General features: G+C 40.6%; 3 protein-coding genes across 4 annotated transcripts; all 3 read left to right on the forward strand.

Moving 5' to 3' along the window:
* The first annotated feature begins 174 nt into the window (after positions 1-174).
* Positions 175-7,445, forward strand: LOC105205538. Its single transcript, XM_026140167.2, has 10 exons — positions 175-1,113; positions 1,381-1,733; positions 1,914-2,083; positions 3,814-3,916; positions 4,366-4,655; positions 4,766-5,013; positions 5,110-5,467; positions 5,825-6,007; positions 6,090-6,392; positions 6,913-7,445. Exons 1-10 carry the CDS (start codon positions 692-694, stop codon positions 7,237-7,239), a joined length of 2,757 nt encoding a protein of 918 aa, XP_025995952.2. The 5' UTR covers positions 175-691; the 3' UTR covers positions 7,240-7,445.
* Positions 7,446-7,961: 516 nt separating this feature from the next.
* LOC105205527 (pyruvate dehydrogenase E1 component subunit alpha, somatic form, mitochondrial) lies at positions 7,962-11,653 on the forward strand. Its single transcript, XM_011174905.3, has 5 exons — positions 7,962-9,769; positions 9,854-10,072; positions 10,151-10,399; positions 10,495-10,740; positions 11,001-11,653. Exons 1-5 carry the CDS (start codon positions 9,680-9,682, stop codon positions 11,148-11,150), a joined length of 954 nt encoding a protein of 317 aa, XP_011173207.2. The 5' UTR covers positions 7,962-9,679; the 3' UTR covers positions 11,151-11,653.
* Positions 11,654-11,899: 246 nt separating this feature from the next.
* LOC105205528 (uncharacterized protein DDB_G0283697) lies at positions 11,900-17,936 on the forward strand. 2 transcript variants are annotated; one of them, XM_011174907.3, is made up of 5 exons: positions 11,900-12,231; positions 13,985-14,045; positions 14,187-15,763; positions 16,197-16,598; positions 16,693-17,936. In XM_011174907.3, exons 2-5 carry the CDS (start codon positions 14,012-14,014, stop codon positions 17,395-17,397), a joined length of 2,718 nt encoding a protein of 905 aa, XP_011173209.2. In that variant the 5' UTR covers positions 11,900-12,231; positions 13,985-14,011; the 3' UTR covers positions 17,398-17,936. The 2 variants fall into 2 exon arrangements, with proteins under 2 accessions (XP_011173209.2, XP_011173208.2); XM_011174906.3 differs by having other exon boundaries at positions 11,903-12,231; positions 14,184-15,763.
* The last annotated feature ends 489 nt before the right edge of the window (positions 17,937-18,425 follow it).

The following is an 18,425-nucleotide window of genomic DNA, read 5'->3' on the forward strand; positions in this document are numbered from 1 at the left end:
GTTTCGTTCCGATTCTTATCTCTCTCGTCCAAGATGTAATTTCGCTTGGGGATACGCTTCCGAAGCACGCGATGTCACGCGCGGGCCACGCGCGGCGCACATTCGTTGGACTGGTGAGTGGTGGTGTCTGTGGTGTCTCTACAGTCAGTGCAGGTGTCTTCTCAGTCTTCTCAGTCTTCTCCGGTCTTCTCTCGACTTCGCCCGCTCGGGCCGTGTGCCGTGTCGCCGTCGACGCCCCCCGTCTGACCCCGTCTCGCGCTCAGCCTGATGTGCAGCTTGCAGCTGCACTAACTGCAGTCAGTGCGGTGCAGCGCTCGTTTCGTTAAATTGTATAGCGCGTTCAAACGTCAAACTGCCAAACGCGACAGCCTGCACGGGAAAAATTGCTCGAGATTGCTCGAGATTGCTCGAGATCTCGCGTCCTCGCGTGCCGCATGTTTTAAATATTCGCTTCTGCAATTTCGTTTGTATTACTTCTTTGATTGACAGGCTGTAATTATACTTGACTCAAAGCGCGCGCGCGCGCACACACGTTTCTCAATCGTTTCTCCTTCATTTAAACCTATTTAAACGGCCACCTAAGGTCTAAGCCGCCTTCCGCGCCGTGAATTCAAAGTTGAGCTTTCTCGTTTGCGTATTCAGCGATATTGTTCAGTGTTGGTCCGAGTGTTGTGGTCTATTATAGTATAAAATGTCCATGTCGACTGATAACAGTGGCAATAACGGCAGCGTCGCAATCCATCCATCAGCCGCAAATTTAGTCTCACCGTCTGATGGCGGCGGCGGCGGCGGCGGCGGCGGCGGCGGCGGCGACGAGTCTCTCGACCATGTCGAAATCGTCGAAATCGTCGAAATCGCCGAAATCGCCGACGATGCCGTTACGAGGCCGTGTACCGAGGCGCGTAAAATTAGCATATTCACGCTTTACGCTAAAATATTTCGACTTCTTCTCACGACGCAGATACCGAATTTTAGTCTTCTTAGCGACGAGCTACGTAACAGAGAACTCGAAAATTTGATATTGCCAAGCGACGAAGAGTGGCGTCACCGAGTTTATCACAGTCTCGTCGAATTACAAAGAGAAAAGGACGCTGAGATAAACCAAGATAGAAGGTGAGTGATTGTTTTTTTCTCAAGCATCGACCATCGACCATATCGCTTATAAACCATGCGTGGATCTACGGATATGTATATTACGAAGTAGTAAGCGCGAAGGCTGCAATGGAGCTGGAGTGAAAGATAAAAGGACGCCCTTTATACTCCGACTCATTGCTTCATTTCTTATGTATATACTATAATATACTTAATAATATTGCGAAACACTCGCGAGAGATATAGATAAGAACTATAGATAAGAACTCTCCAACTTTTGTTTGAGAGGATGGAGGATCTTTCTTCCAAAGAACGGATGACTCGTGCAAATTCGCAAGATTGGGAATGGCGACCGACGGAAAAGGCTCATCTTCCGCAAGGTAAAAGAGACGAGAGTCGTCCGCGGGTGCAGGTAGCGGCGGTCGTCGATTCTTCGGGGACTGCCACTAGTGCCACTAGTGCCACTAGTGCCAGTGGCGGCGGCGGTGGCTCGATGACGGAGGCTCGCGTCGAACCAGGCTGGCGTATCAACGATATCCTCTTAGCGGCTAAAGTTTTGCTAAATACACAACCATCGCCAAATTATGCTAACGAGGCTGAGATGAGACGCGTCTTTGGTTTGGTATACGATGTTCTGAGATGTGAGATGTAGTTTTTCTACACGACGTATTATATATAACCAAAAATATTTCCATCTCTTTCATTTTTTCAAACGTTGATCATTTTTTCAAAGTTTCTTACGATTAGTAAAAATCGCTCTCACCATTCTCTTTCCCTTACTTTCATTGATATATAATCCACGTCCGTTGTAAATTTTATAGATAAAAACATCCTGAATCGTACTCTCGAGGACGGTGGTTTTTGGTATCGAAACGATACTTTGAAACAACGAGAACGAGTAGTCTGGTTGTTATTGTACGATATGCAGGGAAGAAAATTTACCCGTCGACGTGGCAAGGCCGCAAACGAGATTCGAGATAAGATGTTCGAGGTTCGTTGTAATTCCTTCGTTACACAGTTTTTTTTTCCTTTTGTTTCATTCTTCTTTTTAATCCTTGAATTTTTTGTCCTCTCTCTCTCTCTCTCTCTCTCTCTCTCTCTCTCTCTTTCTCTATGTTATTTACACCTTTTGTTTTAGATTTGTGCAACTTTTATGCCCATTTCCACCAATGTAGATTAACTTTGATCTCAGTTCAACTTACTCCTTATCTTTTTCTAATTCTTAAAACTAAAGAAAGATAAAGAGTAAGTTAAACTGAGATCAAAGTTAATCTGCGTTGGTGGAAATAGGCATTAAAAAGACTTATTTATGCTCTGATTTACGTTTTTTCGCTATAAACTAACAAATTAAATGAATTGCCATTTGCATTAAAGTAACTAAAATCTTTAAACAGAGACAAGGAGAGCGTGTAATAAAAATAATTTTCTTAAAGAGTAACGGACACTCTAGAGCACGAAAAAAAAGCTGAACTTTGATAATTTTTTTTAAGAACATATAAAAATGTTTGTGGCACATTGAAGTTAAGGGCTTTATTAGTTATTATATATTTAAGTTTATAAATTTTTTTTAAATTTTAATATAAAAAATGGCAGTACTAGTGCTCCATAACCGCAGACATTATTTTTGAAAACCGTCGCACGGGCGGACAGATTTTTCCTACAATTTTCGACTTGGAATAAAAAATTAAAAAATTTTCAAATCTAGATATGATTAGTTAGAGAAGTACGTACAGAACTTTTAAAATTCTGTTTTTTTTTTTTTAAATGGTGCAAATTTAAAATAAGAGTTTCGTTTTTAAGAAAAAAATTGTGTGAAAAATTGTTTATAAAATAAAAAGTTTACAATGAAATTAAAAATCCGTACGTACTTTTCGGAGGAATGTTCTTCCGAAGCTACAGTTAAAATTTCAAGTGATTTCATAAAGATTTGTTAAAGTTATACGTCCGTCCAATTTGAAAAATGCAGTTTTGAAGAAAACGCATTTAAAGTTTGATTAGTGTTTAGAGAAAGAAATTTTCAATTTACCTTCAGTCTACAATGTCAGTACCATACATTTGGCCTTCTATGTTACAAATCTTTTCCTCTTCTTCCTTTCTGGTCGATGTAATTGTAAGTCGAGCCTCTTTTGCAGCTTCAGTAAGCAAGCGCTCCGAAAATTTGATGCGGCGCTCGCTGGTCTCCATACAAAGATTCAGCCCAATACCCTATACCCAATAATCGCATGGAAAGAATGATTCTGCAATTTATTTCATATCCCTTATCAATCAATGGGCAGCTATTAATGTAGGTTTCATCATAATTTTCACAAAAAACAACAATTTTAAAACCTAAATCACGCATAAACCCTTCTTGGTGAATTTCACTCTTCATTTGCACATTTTACACACAACTTCCAAAATGGCTAACAAAACAGTTGTTAAGTTTAATATACGATAACTGTACTGTAGGATTAATGTTTAAGTCATTCGCATCGTCAGATATTTTTAATTTTTTGTACTAGCAAAATCCCTTTTATAGGATCTTGGAAACTTTTCCTCCCTATAAAAATATTTGCACCTTATTTCTGAGACCCTAAGCCATATTTTAAGAAAAAAAAAAAATCGATTTTTTTGACAATTCTAGAGTGTCGTTACCCCTTAATACTTTTATATCAACACGAATGCATAATGTTAAAGATACACACATATATAAGAAACTGATTCGTTATAATTACGTTTCAGGCTGTCGGATTAAAAGACATCGAGGACGCTCTTTTGAAAGCAAAGACGCATTTGGCAGCGAGCATCTCGCGTCTTCGAATCGGCGGTTCAGCACTCAATCTTGGTTATTTCTAATTTTTAATTGTAATTTGCATAAAAATGCAAATCTTCTAACGAGTAGAATACTAGTTAGTAGAGCGCTAAATAGGAATTGTGAAATATCAATATTTTACATTTTATTCATATGTGCGCGCACGATGATGCAATTATATTTTAAACATCTATCCCTTTCTGTCCACTTGATACATGTTCTTCTCCGACTGGAGCATAGGTATAGGTATACATATAGCAGACATGTGCATTCTTGCATTCTGCTATATTTTTATTAAGATTATCCAATTGTTCATTGGTTCTATCACATCTGTATTTTTTTCCTTGTTCTAAAAATTAATATTGGGTAATTTGATACAACACTTGGAAATAATACAAGTTTCGTAATATCTGCTCTCGTTCATCTACTCTCGTTATGCGTGTTCCTTTCGTATAATCGCTCACTCATGTTATACGATCCAGATGAGCTCCTTCCGATGCATCTGCGTATCGCGGAAGGAATAAACTGGGCCGACGAAGGCGCGATTGCTTCGGGATGGATCAACACTATGAGAGTATTTGATAAAAAAGAATTCGTAAGAGATATGTCCAAGTTGAAATTTGAACTTTGCGACGATATCGAAGCAGCGGAGCTCAAAGAGAACGAGTATGCCTTTGATCCAATTTGTCCAAAGATGATAAATTTACATGACAAGGCGCGAGAGAAACTCGCCGTGTCTAATTTGATTCGTGATCATCGATTCATCTTTCTAGTAAATATAATTATCGCTTTAATCGCGAATGAGGGAATAGTGTATTTGGCTATTCCCTCGGAGAGTTAGGGAGCTAGGAGAAATTGAAAAGGGGACACGAATTGATTTAGGAAAGATCGTTGTGTCTCGGAGCAGCCACCCTGGCGCAGGCGATGCGCGTCGCGCGTCTTTGCGGTCCCGTAATTCTCACTCATTCGATCGCCCCTCGTCACACTGGTTACTTGGCGGGACTGTTGGCCGACATCGAGGACGCCGGGAGACTGTTGGCTTTCGGTGCTGGAGATCGCTGTCGCGAGTACGAAGCGTATCTCGCGACTTTAGGCCTCACTCTGCAACAATGTCAAATGTTTTCCGAAAAGTAAGATAGATTTACTCAATAGTACAATTACCGACTAATATGCGTAAAAGCCCCATTTCTTTGAAAGCCCAATCGTTCTTTATCTCGTTGTTATAGATACATCTCGCCTGCACAAGCATCCGTTGAATTGGAAAGAGCGACCGTCGTTTTGGCAACTCCCCCGTGCAGCTATACCGGCGTCCGGGATGTCGTCGATCTTGCCGTTGCTCGTGGTGGCGATACTAATTTATTGGAATCGTTAACCAGCGATACCGCGGGTGCAGGCATCAAACGGCCCCGCGCTCTTCTGGCCGAGCAGTTTTCCACGCTCAAGTACGCGCTAACCAGACCAAATATACAGTTTTTAATATACGAGGTGCATACGATCTTGCCATCCGAAACTACGGAAATGATTCGACAGGTGGTCGAATACGCCAACCAATTAGCCACGGAGAAATACATTCGCGAGCATCTCGTGAGTGAACGGACTTTTCTACTTTCCAGTTTAGTGCTAGTACTATTTCCAATTTGCTACTATTTCAAATTTGCTGATCAAACGCACCTAACCTTTTTCCAAATTGTTCATTTATAGCTCCAGTTCTAGTCAAAAGAAAAGAAAATTATGTTTAAAAAATTGATCGTTGGCAACAATTTGCCAAAATTTTCTTTAAATATCGTATTTTTTTACCGTGGCCATCGTGCATGTTTATTTTCAAAAAATAGTATGTACGAGTACACACATACACACACACACACACACACACACACACGCGCGCGCGCGCGCGCGCACGTACGCACAAACGTGTATGTTGTACTTTGTTGCTTCGTGTAGCCAAAGAAAAAGACTCTATTCAAAGATGCTAGCGGAAAGATTTCAAAGATGACGAAAGCTAGTACGTGTAAGCAAGAACATTGGCAGGAGGATCAAGCGCAAGCCCAACGCGAACAAATATTTGCAATGTGCAAGCAGGAGGACGAGGAAGATGAAAAGTTGTTAGACACGAATGATGTTGTTGTAAGATGTTGTTATCGTAATTATACTTATGCATAGGTAGTTTTGTATATATAATCTATAAGTGAGTGAAAATTGTCGTTAGATTCCCGATAGCGATTTGTTCGAAGTGAAGACCATCGATGAAATTTATGGCGAGACGAACGAATGTACGTTGGATCCAGGCTGTTTCATCGCTATAATCAAACGAAAGGAAATGATGCAGTTTAATTCGCTTTTCATGATCAAAGTAGCAGAATCGAAAGGATTGTTTGGCGATGGTGACGATTCCGACAAGGAGAGAAATCCAAAGCAGAAAAGCGAAAAAAGCGAGAAAAGCGAAATCCCGTCAACAGCACTCCCACCTCAGACTTTGCGAATCAGTCGCAAAAGTTTCAAGCGTGTCAAAGTACGTCTGTATTATACATTTGAGCATTTGAACATTTGGACATTTAGACATTGGCCCCGCCCGACAGAATTACTTGCTCGCTTCCGGGGGTGGGAAGGGGAGGGGGAAGGGGAGTGAGGGGGAGTAAGGGGGGGTGCACCTCTGGCCCTTCTGGGTCATCCGATTGTGAGAGTTTCAACTAACAACTTTAAGAAAATGGATTTCCTAATTTTTTATCAATTAACAAATGTGAATTAATATTTACACATTTACGATGCCAGGTGCACCCCATCTTTCTCTCGCGTGCGCGCGGGAAGCGTCCATGTCATGGCTATAAGTTATATCTGTAATATGTAAAACTCTGTGATATAACGAAGAGCACTCGGGTAGCAAGCTGACGTCAAAAGCCGAATGTTATTTTAAGTAACGACAAATATTGTATACAACCATTACGTCGACGTTTGCGCGCTACCTGAGAGATAAATTTTATATTATTTATTTCATACTATTAATTTATGTATGTGTGCGTGTGTGTACATAGGTTGAAATAGATCGCGTGGCGGCGCCTACGCACGCTTGGATGTTGCGAGCTACGAATAAGCGTCAACCGTGTCCTCGCCACAGCCGACACATCGTCCGAGATGAAAAGTTATTATCCATGCAGATACGTGAAACGCGAAAGCGAGATGCGCGTCGATGGTGGCGAGATGCAACCGCCTTTCTGCTTCATTCGGAAACAACTCGAAATATGCCGAATAATTCCGTTTTCCACTTTTATGCGACGCGTTCGGATCCGTTTACGCGAAAGTCGCTGTATCCTTTTCACGCGAAGAACATGGCCTTGTCGAAATGCTATCGACCACCTTAACAGGAGAAATTGCCAATTTAATCTTATCATTGTGCTTATATTATACATTATTTACCTGTATCGTGTTAATTAATACTCTAACAAAATGTTGTTGTCAAATCTAATCGTCCGCATGTCCGTTAAGAGAGGATATTATATAGACTTTGTTAAAAGTTATCTCAACTCTCAAGAGATTTATTAATAAAACCGGCGCATTTATCTTGAAACGAAAAAGTAGAAAAGTAGAAAAGTAGAAAAGTAGAAAAGCAGAAAAGTAGAAAAGAGCTGTCTAGCGTACTTTTTAACTCTTCACGTGCAGCACGTGCAGGTAACTGGGCTAACCACTTATTGTTGGTTCGATAATAACTCAAGTACTAGCCAGTGGCACATCTCCCTTGAGCATGTTTTTCTTTCTTTTTCGACGTTCGCAATATAATGTTTTGGATTTGCAATGACATCATAATCCATCTTTAAATCAATAGTGTGGAACGTAGTATAGATTAATGTAAGCTGGAAATTTTTCACATTATCTAGTAGTTATCTTATCGCCATACGAATTGTTATATTTACTTTTTTCATAAATTAAATCTATATTTTACAACTCTCTGAATGAGTTTCTCCTAATACGAATTCTCATTAGAATTTGCAAATATTTTTTCAGACATTTTTTATTCTTATTTTGAATCCCATTTTTATATTTAGCGATTTTAAACGCATTTAAAAATAAATTAACTAGATATGTTCTTTTATTTAAAAAAGAAAACATTGTATGTGAATATGTTAAACAGACGTATTAATTAAAAAAAATTTCTATTTTAACAAAAATATTTATAAAGATTTATCTAGAGTTTTAAAATATAAAAACAACATTAAACTCCCCCTCTCTTACTTGGAACAAACATGATTTGAAATTCAAATTTACAATTTATGAATTATAAAATTCAATCTGTCAAAACATTTATCCGATTATTCATTACATTAAAGACACAGTTAAGAATTGTCCATGCTAATAATTTATATTTTAAGAAGAAAATAAATAATCATAATGTGTTGTGTGAAAATAAAAGGCAAACTGGAATATTTTGGAAGCGACAAGATGAAATTTTCCGTCGATCGGTATCAGATTCGTAGGGACCTCGGGTATGCGATTTCTAGATTGATCACATGATCATATATACGAGCAGCACCAACACTATCCACATGATCCTCACCAGGTTCTATATCACGTCCACCTCATTTATTCAATTGATACGCGAGAAATTTTTAATGACGCAAGGTTGCTTTCGTGTGAAAATTACAACATTTTTTTCTAGAGAGAGAAAGAGAGAGAGAGAGAGAGAGAGAGAGAGCTAAAAGATTGCAGTAAACATTTTGGTCTTGCTCCGTAATAATATAAAAAGTGTTTCAAAAAATATTAGAAAAATTTCTTATAATTTCACATAATTAGAAATTGTGAGAAATTTTATGGAAAATTATGAAAACAATTTTTATCAAGTTATCAGTACCAAGTCCTAATTTAACATGTTCGAAAGAGGCATACGCGATATATATATATATTATATTATTATTATTATTATTATAAGTAAAACTGATCATACTGTGATTATAAATCGATACATACATTTCGATAAATATTGCCAGCACTACAAAATATCTATAGTTGACGTTACATAAGATTTTCAATAAATTTCGAAAGCAGCTTATATATACTTACGTTTGTGATACGTTTGTCATTTTGCGATTGATCGAATCGCATTAAAAATCCAAACCGTCTACATTTACTATTTAATTTGATCGGTTATCTTATTATCTTTTTTGGAGAAGTGGAATAGTGAATATTTTTCAGATATGATTATGTCCCTCGTAAAATAAACTTTTATTTGCATTACGAATAGTAACGGATAGTAACTCTTGTTTTACTCTAGTTAAAAGTAAGAAGAAAGGTATGTACGCTAAAGATATATAGTACACATGTCTTGCTGTGAAAAATGGATCGATAACGTATCGTGAACGATAAATATTGATTTGAGAAGTCAATGTACGTAAAAGTAACTTTTTTTAAGGACAAAGTGCAAAGACAAGTATGACAAGTATGATGTACTCAATGTGGACAAAGTTAGGATTATCACTTAATCGCTGTAGCGTGCGACACAACTTGACTTGGCATTATCGCAATATTACCAAAGAAGCTGCCGTAGAATCGGTATAAATCGATGCCGCGATTCATTTTTATTCAATATTCATTTTCGAGAGAGAGAGAGAGAGAGAGAGAGAGAAGGGGGAGGGAGCGACTCTCCATCTATCTATCCGTCTCTTCCTAAGGAGAGGGAGTCTTAGAAAGGTCTGATCAATAGTCGCTTTCTCTCCCTTTTCTCAGAAATACGATCTGTATCGACTTGACAAAGGGCCGGTTGAAAAATCAACTTTAAACGTGAAAGATGCTGCTTACGCACTAAAGACAATGACCTACATACGTCGGATGGAGAACAGAGCTGCAGAATTGTACAGACAGCGGCTGATCAATGGCTTTTTACACTTATACGTTGGTCAGGTAGATAGCGAGATGATAGAGATAGCGTGCGATACTCGTGATAAATAATGCAAATTGTAGTTGTGTGGCCTGTCGTGTCGGCAGGAAGCTGTAGCTGTAGGTTTGAAAATGGCTCTGGCTGAACGAGACACCGTTATCACGGCATACAGGTGTCACGGTTTCGCTGTCGCGTTTGGTATCCCGGTTCGCTCGGTCCTCGCGGAACTGATGGGCCGGAAGACGGGCGCGGCCAAGGGTAAGGGCGGTTCGATGCACATGTACGCTCCGCGATTTTACGGTGGCGACGGCATCGTCGGAGGACAGGTTGACAGAAATCACCTTGACTCGAGAGCAATGACTCGGAGCAATTACTCGCTATCAATCGTTCGACGATTCTCGTAGGTACCTATCGGGACCGGTATAGCTTTAGCCCACAAGTACAACGGCACGGGCGCCGTGTCCTTTACCTTGTACGGCGATGGAGCAGCCTCGCAGGGTCAAATTTACGAAGCTTGGAACATGGCGAAGCTCTGGAATCTACCGGTGGTCTACGTCTGTGAAAATAATAGATACGGTATGGGCACGGCCGTACATCGACACTCGGCCAATACTCGGCTTTATACGCGCGGAGACCTCGTGCCGGGAATAAAGGTCAATTATCCAGTGGCTGAGGTGGCAGGTGCATCGCACGTTTAACGGAGTATATACTTTTAATCTCTTGTGCTCTCTTACCTAATATCTAACAGGTCGATGGAATGAAGATTGTGGACGTACGAGAAGCCATACGCTTTAGCAGAGATTACGCACTGAGAAATGGTCCAATTGTGTTGGAGATGGCAACCTATCGTTATTTTGGGCACAGTATGAGCGATCCCGGTTACTCGTATCGTACCAGAGAAGAGATTAAAGCTATGCAAACCGAGCATGACCCAATTATGTTATTTACCAAGTTGATCATCGAGAAGGGCCTTATGACCGAAAAAGACGTCGAGGTATATAACTCGCTTTCGCACCACGGAAACATATATTATATATCCAATTTTGCAAACTTTGCACTCGCGCACTCGTGCTACCGCGCGCGGTGCATGTATGTACGACATTTCTTTATTTCTTTTAATAATTACTTCTCTCAATAGAGATTGAAGAAGAGCATTTCATGCATCAAACGTTTTAAACTTGAAATTTTCATTTACGGCGACAAATATTTAATAATGCTAGAGATTACAATGCTACTCTATTTGTGGATGTTTAGGACATACGAACGTCAATCTACAAACAAGTCGACGAGGAAGTGGAGCAAGCCAAGGCCGATCAGTGGCCAGAAATGTCAGAAATCTCAACCGACGTTTATGTCAAACCATTAGAGAAAATTCGCGGTAAAGTTCCTTGGGAATTACACTGAAATTTTTTCCTACAAAGTTATTACTCTGTGACTTTTATTCTACACTTGTGTAAGATGAAAATTATTTATGTTTGTAACGACGACGTACATCGATGTACATGCTTTTTGATAAAAATGCACATATCGCGCCTTACAGAATAATTTAAGCACATGCACGTTTTTCTAATTTTTAAAAATAAGAAAAAACAGTCTAAAGTCTACTTTTCAAAAGACCGCTACTGTCAACGAGATGTAAAAACGTCAAAAGCGGCGATTCTTCTCCATTTCACTGAAATTAGCCACAAGTTGAATAACATTAGCATGACTGATCGAAAAAATTGTTAGATTTAGGTGTTTAACAATGTCCGTTACTGTGCAACGTTACTTTTCTCTTGACTGAAAAAGCTAAAAATAAACTATGTTACATGGGAGAGTGGAGGATCACAACTCCTCTCCATTTCTACCATGATACAAGTATATTTAATGGCAAATTAGTTTTATATAATAAAACATATTTAATCATTTCATCATCATTTCTTAAGCTTCCTAAGTTTCTTTTTCCTAGCGATCTATTTGCTTGCGTGACGAAAGCACAATATATAATAGATTTTTCATAGAGTTTCGAAGCATCGTTCAACGTCCAACGATTGCGAGATTGCGAGTTTCAAATAAAGAGGGTGTAGAGTAGAGCTATTTTTTTCGTTGACGGAGAAATGATGAATTAAAACGATGATTGTTTGAAGGAAGAAGAGCAAGAGAGAGAGAGAGAGAGAGAGATGGACGCGATGGACTCGATGAATGAGTCAGAACGTGAAAGAGGCGTAGGAGAAGCGGCGGGCGCGGCGCGTGGAGCGGTGCAACGGATCTCTGCGGGAGTCGCCTTGGATCGCTCGCACGCCTCACGCCTCGCGCTAATTGAATTCTAACGAGACGCGACAGTCATTCGTTCGACGTTACATGGACGATATCGAATCCGACCATCGTTTACGACGTTCCTTTCATTTTAACCGCGCACAGCCACGCGCGGTTCGACGCAGCAAACTCTCGACTCTTTGGTTCGCATCATTCGTACTAACTAGGAGTCGGCTCGAATCTCTGTGTGGCAAGTACTATAATCTTTCTTTTCCGCAAAGCTCTCTTTTTATATACATATACTCACGACTCTACTTCGCCGCTCGCCGAAAAGTTATTAGTTTCACTTGCAAAAATTTAAAAATTAAACGAGAAACGATAATCTTTCCAGAGAGAACGCGGCGCGACGGCGTGCGAAAGAATCGCGAAAAGATCGCGAAGCGGGCTAAGAATTTGCGAGCGATTTAAAATGATCGATTGTTTCAAGTTAATGAGAGTACTCAACTGCAGGCGACGGCCGCGACGGCCGCGATGGCCGCGTCATCGGGCAAAGCGCTCGAGGAATTCCTCACCCGAATAAACGACAATAACTCGAATCAAAGTAACTCGAACGACATCGGACGGGCTAATTGAAAAGGCGAATTATATCTTAAAATACACAACAATCTATCTTGCGATCTCACGTTTTACCGTTACGTTGTATTCTCGGATCGTTTTCAATTTGGATTACCATGTTTGACCTTGTACCTTGTACCTTGTACATACTTGTTAACAATACTTGTTGATAACCGTCAATCGAATATTCATTGTTAAATAATAAATATAGTAGATGCAGTAATAAAAATTACGCGGCGGCACGCGGTTAAAATGAATTATTAAAAATGACACGGTGGTGCATGCTACGTATATACGAGTATATATACAGATTTGCTCATATACAGATCGGTTATACGGAATAAAAAGGTTTCAATAAGGCTTGATAAAACCTTATCTACAGTGGCTATATCTCGCGGTACATCCTGTGTAGGGACCAAATTATAAGGATGCCGTCACGTCCGCGCTAAGCGTTATAGGCCTGAGACTATATAGGCCGTGGCTAAAATTAACACTTTTTCAAAAAGTAGCTGTTATGTTAGGTTGTTCTTTTGTTGTAAGTGATAGAATGGACATTTATTCATTAAACATATTAGACGCTGAACAAAGTAATATTATAGATATTACTATTTAATGGAAAACTCGCAGCATAGTGTTCTTATTATCATTTATTATTAACCAGTCTTTTATTTAAACAAATTTTCTTAATAATTTCCATTAAAAATAAAAAATTTACGTAAACCAATTGACGTAAAGCTGCTTTATTACGTAAATTAGTTTACACATAAATTTTCTTTTCAATCACTTTTTTTGCTGCCATTGTACTTGTGTATACTCTTCGTCCCTCTGTCCGTTTTTCATATAATTTCTCATTTTTTAAACAAAAATAAAATTATATTATGTGTTGACTGAATTAAATATTACGTTACATTCTTAAAACTTAAATCGCGCGGTAAGTATTAACAGTGATGTTAACTTGCCCCTGAAATTTATTAATAAAATTAATTAAATTTATAAAAAAAAGTAAAAAGTAAAGTAATATTCAAAATAACATAAAGAACTAAAAACAAACTAATGTGAAACAAATTGAAAAAAAAATGACGATAATAAATTTAGGAATTATCACAAAAATCAAAACTTGAGAATATAAAAATTTTACGTTACTCGATTCGCCATCTTTTCAAACGACGCGACGTTACGCGTAGTCACTAACGTAGAGTGCATTATATAGAATAAATCAAGTCCAGAATGGAACATCTCTGAACGTTAATTATACTTACCCCTGTTCATTTTTCTGCTCTACGCTCTATTTTCTGCGCTAAGTCAATGATAATTTACAAATCCTTTCGGTGGAAAATGTCACAATTTTGGACTCGATTAAGTTTGTCACAACCGTTTGTTAAAAACAGAGCACGCGAGGTGAACGGGACAACAGGATGGAAATCAACAACATTAACGACATATTGCAAGGTACGTATATACATAGGTACGCGTAATAGAAACGTTGTAACTTTGAGGGAAATCTGTGCCCCGTAAGATTTTTTCGCGAGTAAATGTAAACGTGTTTTTCGAAACGCGATCGCGCTCTAAACGAAAATCTGTTGGCAGAAGTGATAACATTTCTGGAATGCCTTCGCGAGGCGCAGCTTCCACTTACGCTCGAGAGTTTGCGAAAGAAGCTGTTGATACGTTCGAAAAACACTCTGAGCGTTACCCGCGCGACGACGACGACGACTCCAAGTCGAACGTCGTCCCCGGAACCCTACTTGGACATGAAGTCTGGCCCAAAGAGCTTATTACTGACGACGAGAAACGTGGAAGCCGATTCGGAGGAATACGTAGGAATGTGCGTGGAAGAATCTCGAGAATCTCAAGAATTTCAAGAATCTCAAAAGCGCAATCGGAGCATACATATTCATCAGGATTATTACGAAAGCTTTGAGAACGAAGGGCAGAGCGCGAGCGTGTCGGCCAACGACAATTGTGGGGACGTTTGTCGAGAGGACGGTAGTAACGACGATGCTGAGAGCCAGATGCTCATCGGAATTTACAAAAATCTATCGGCGATGCAAATTAGAAGCAAGTGTTACAAATGCGGTCCGCTCTACAGGAGAGAAGGAAAAAAGTTGTTTCTATCGGAAAGCCGGCGTGCTTGCTGGATCGCATTGGTCGGATCGTATCTGCTCATCTATCGAAGCGAACGGCACAATCGACCGTACACAATTTATCCGATTCGGGGTTATATGGCCCGTCCCGCACCGAACATCGTACCTCGCGATCGACGAAAGAGCGACGCGGCCTTTGAAATGTACAGTCCTGGAAACGAAACTTTACAGTTTATCGCGAGAACACCGAAGGACATGGATCAATGGATAGCCAAGATCTGTGAGGTGGGATGTCGCAACGAGGGTGAAAAGAAGGAAGGAAGAAGGCGAAGGAGATCGTTCTCCTCCTCCTTCTCCTCCTTTGGGTCAGCGGAGGCAAGCGGCAGTGGGCAGCAGCAGCAGCAGCAGCAGCAGCAGCAGCAGCAGCAGCAGCAGCAGTGCCGTAATCCACATCGGAATGTCGCGGATAACGAGTCAAGTGCGCGAGTCAGCGACGAACGATCTTTCGAACGAAAGGATGATACAGCGGCAAGTGGAAAAGCACCTCCGCTACCGGCTCGAATACCACGTAGGCTACCCTCGTTACCGCCCGATAATCCTCTCACGCAGACAGTAGTCTCCGCCTCTTACAGGGACGAGGATGACGAAGAGGACGACATTTATCACAGAATTGAAGATTTGAGAAATGTAACGCCTTATCAAAATATGGTATTGTCGAAAAAGAAGCAGGCTGATGTTGAAAGCGACGAGAAGAAGCGGAAGCAGCAGCAGCAGCAGGAGCAGCAGCAGCAGCAGCAGCGAGAGATCTCGCAAGCAGTTCTCATCGAGCAATCTGTCGACGAAGCTGTCGCGTACGACGACGTTCGTATCCCCAATGGGGAAGAGGTACGCGAGGAGATACGCGAGTCCCGTGTGAACGATGTGACATCCTTTCGAGACACGTACGACGATATCGTTACTAGACCTTCGCGAATCACCGACGCTACGAGCATTGAACCATTTGAACCAGAACGAAATCGGAATAACGACGCATCTCGCGCCGGTGCCGAGGATAAGGAACGAGAGTTTTACGATGACGTGCAAGTAAGCCTAGTTTTAGTGATTTCGCAAAGCATTAATTATGTTACGTTATTCGCCGCATGAGAGATGAAGTAACTTTGTAACGCTAATCTCTCTCTTATATTTTGCTCTTATATTCCATTTAATTTTCTCTTTTTTAATCTTCTAGCGTCTTTCAATCATTGCAATTTTCTCTTTTCTTTTTTACTTGATTGTCGTACATACGTCCTTAGAGGGCTTGGCTTGCGTGCTATGGCACGCAGTGATAAATGCTCAATCGATCTTTCTCTCGTATCGTCAAACGATCAACCAAAGTTTACTCTCGCGATAAGTAATTTAGATAATGCAAGCGTACATCTTCTCCCGTCTTCTCTCTTTCACTTTAAAACAGTCGCGAAAAGATAAAAGATAATGGTATTTTCAAGTAATTTTTTGGTTTGTTTGTGTTTCGATGTAGAACTTGATTCCGAACAGAAGATTCATCAAGGATCAGATGAAAATGTCGAGCAAGCTTGAAAAGGAAAAAAAATCTTTATTGGGTAGAGTTTTGGGAAGAGAATCTGACAAATATATATCGGACAAGAGACATCGCTACAAGGGTAAAGTTTCGTTGAATTCATCTGTGGATAAGAAGCAAACTACCTCTACCTACGACGACGCGTCCGATTTGACGTCGAATCGGGAATCCTTGGCGAACGAAGAGAAAGAATTACCGGAATATAATTGTCCTCCTCCACCTAGGCCAATTTACGAAATAAAATCGTTAGCAGCTGAAAATCAAAGACATTCCGACGAAACTGGAGACTTTTACGACGACGTGAGCGCTTATCGAGAACGACACGATAAAAATCACGATCAGGTAAAACTTTTGTTGTAACAATACCTAATAGCTGTCTAATTTAATAAATGAAATTTACTTAATACATAAGGTGTATACTCATTTCTTTCGATAGGAAATAACGTTGCGATCGACACGCGATTTATATACGAAAGCACAAAGAAACGAAGCTGTACACATTGCGACGTACAAGCAGACGGAATCGAAGACGGACGGCGGAGGCGACTCGATTCCTGTCCCTGAAGAGACGGAGCATTATCAGTCCCCAAGAAGCGTTGGCGAGAACTGCTCTATTCCTCGTGGCGACGGTGCCGACGACGACAACGACGACGACGACGACGATGACGACGACGACGACGACGACGACGACGACGACGACGACGACAACGATGATAATGACGCTGCCGTGGAAATGGAACAGACCGAAGAATTGTACGACGATATCGCGCTATGGGTCGATTTTACCGCGCGACAAAGAGACCTTGTCGAAAAGAGAGAAAACGACGATACTAAATCGATCAGTTCCGACAAGAAGGCTTGGAATCGATTTGCCGTCAACAGAAAATCACGTGTCACGAGCGACTTTAACTGTTCCAGCGAGACGAATAGACGTTGTCAAGACCTCGTCGTTGGCATTGGCGTAGTTGGTAACGACGTTCGGGCCGAGGAGACGGAGGATTCGTCCGAGAATAATGGCCCGGTCAAAAGAAACACCTTTTTAAAGTTGATCAGCAGAATGGAAAATTCTTTCGCTAAAGTTTCCGCGAGAAGTCCGTCTTCGCCGTCGACGGCCAAGTCGAATGGTGCACCGAGCTCGTGAAGCTCTCTCATTGTCTCATTTTCTCTCTCCAAAGAGAATCTCGAATCTCTTTAGAGCTTTATTATAAGTAGACTATACGTGAATAAGATGCAGTCTACGTACGCGTGCGAACGTAAATTTAAGCGAATGTAAATTTAATAATACAGAATTTTATATACATATTTTCTCTCTTTCTCTATTGTGTACGCGCGTTTACGTTACAAAAGTGCTTTATTCGCTAAGCTAAGAAGCAATTCGAAAAGCCCGCGCGCGGCGAGATCGAGGAAGCACTGGAAGCAGCTCGCGGCCGTGCCGTGGATCGATCCGCTCTCGCGCATATAGCATATTATGTATACATACATGCCCAATTAAGATTCCAGCTTCAATCGTCAAAAAATTTATAGTTAACACTTTTCGTAGCGTATTCATATTGAAATGTACTTTGTTACGTAGAAATAGTAAAAAACGATAATCTCAAACGACGTGTGACATCGGACTCACGTATGAGACGCGTACAAATCCAAACGTACGCGATTGAATAAAATCAGTTGGAAAGGGAATAATTTTTCTTTCAAACCTCTTTTGTCCTCTTTTGTCCTCTTTTGTCCTCTACGAGACGCGCAATTTGCGCGCGGCACGGTGCGTTTACGTAGTTAATAAATCTTTCGTCTCGTCCGATCGAACCGATCGAAACCAAGCGGAACAGGGATCGAGTTATCACGACGTCAAAATGATGTCAAAGTGACTGCAAAATGATCATTAAAAGTCACTTTTCAATCAATTCACGATTCACTTTGGTGTCATTTTGACTTGTTCTGCTTGGGAAATGTCCAAAAAAGCGCAGCAGCCATATGTGGAGAGGGGGGGGGGAGGAGCAGCGCAACGAGAGAAAAAGCAACGTCGTTTAAACAAAGTGCTAGACTAGAGGGGAAACACTGCACACTGCAAGTCTGCCGTATGAACCGCGCGCGTTCCAAAACTCTGCTTCGTTCTAACTTTAACTTGACAATTTCGATCGATCGCAAATCAATTAAGTTTGTACTGTCTGT

Source organism: Solenopsis invicta, chromosome 9, assembly GCF_016802725.1.
Source record: "Solenopsis invicta isolate M01_SB chromosome 9, UNIL_Sinv_3.0, whole genome shotgun sequence".
Taxonomy (NCBI): Eukaryota; Metazoa; Arthropoda; class Insecta; order Hymenoptera; family Formicidae; genus Solenopsis; species Solenopsis invicta.

Bases quoted from the DNA above. Each gene is read 5' to 3' on its own strand.
- LOC105205538 (XM_026140167.2), top strand. From the start codon at position 692: ATGTCCATGTCGACTGATAACAGTGGCAATAACGGCAGCGTCGCAATC. The intron at 1,114-1,380 runs GTGAGTGATTGT...TTTGTTTGAGAG, and splicing joins GAGATAAACCAAGATAGAAG to GATGGAGGATCTTTCTTCCA. The intron at 4,656-4,765 runs GTAAATATAATT...GAATTGATTTAG, and splicing joins ATCATCGATTCATCTTTCTA to GAAAGATCGTTGTGTCTCGG.
- LOC105205527 (XM_011174905.3), top strand. From the start codon at position 9,680: ATGACCTACATACGTCGGATGGAGAACAGAGCTGCAGAATTGTACAGA. The intron at 10,400-10,494 runs GTCAATTATCCA...AATATCTAACAG, and splicing joins ACCTCGTGCCGGGAATAAAG to GTCGATGGAATGAAGATTGT. The intron at 10,741-11,000 runs GTATATAACTCG...GTGGATGTTTAG, and splicing joins TGACCGAAAAAGACGTCGAG to GACATACGAACGTCAATCTA.
- LOC105205528 (XM_011174906.3), top strand. From the start codon at position 14,012: ATGGAAATCAACAACATTAACGACATATTGCAAG. The intron at 14,046-14,183 runs GTACGTATATAC...ATCTGTTGGCAG, and splicing joins CATTAACGACATATTGCAAG to AAGTGATAACATTTCTGGAA. The intron at 15,764-16,196 runs GTAAGCCTAGTT...GTTTCGATGTAG, and splicing joins AGTTTTACGATGACGTGCAA to AACTTGATTCCGAACAGAAG.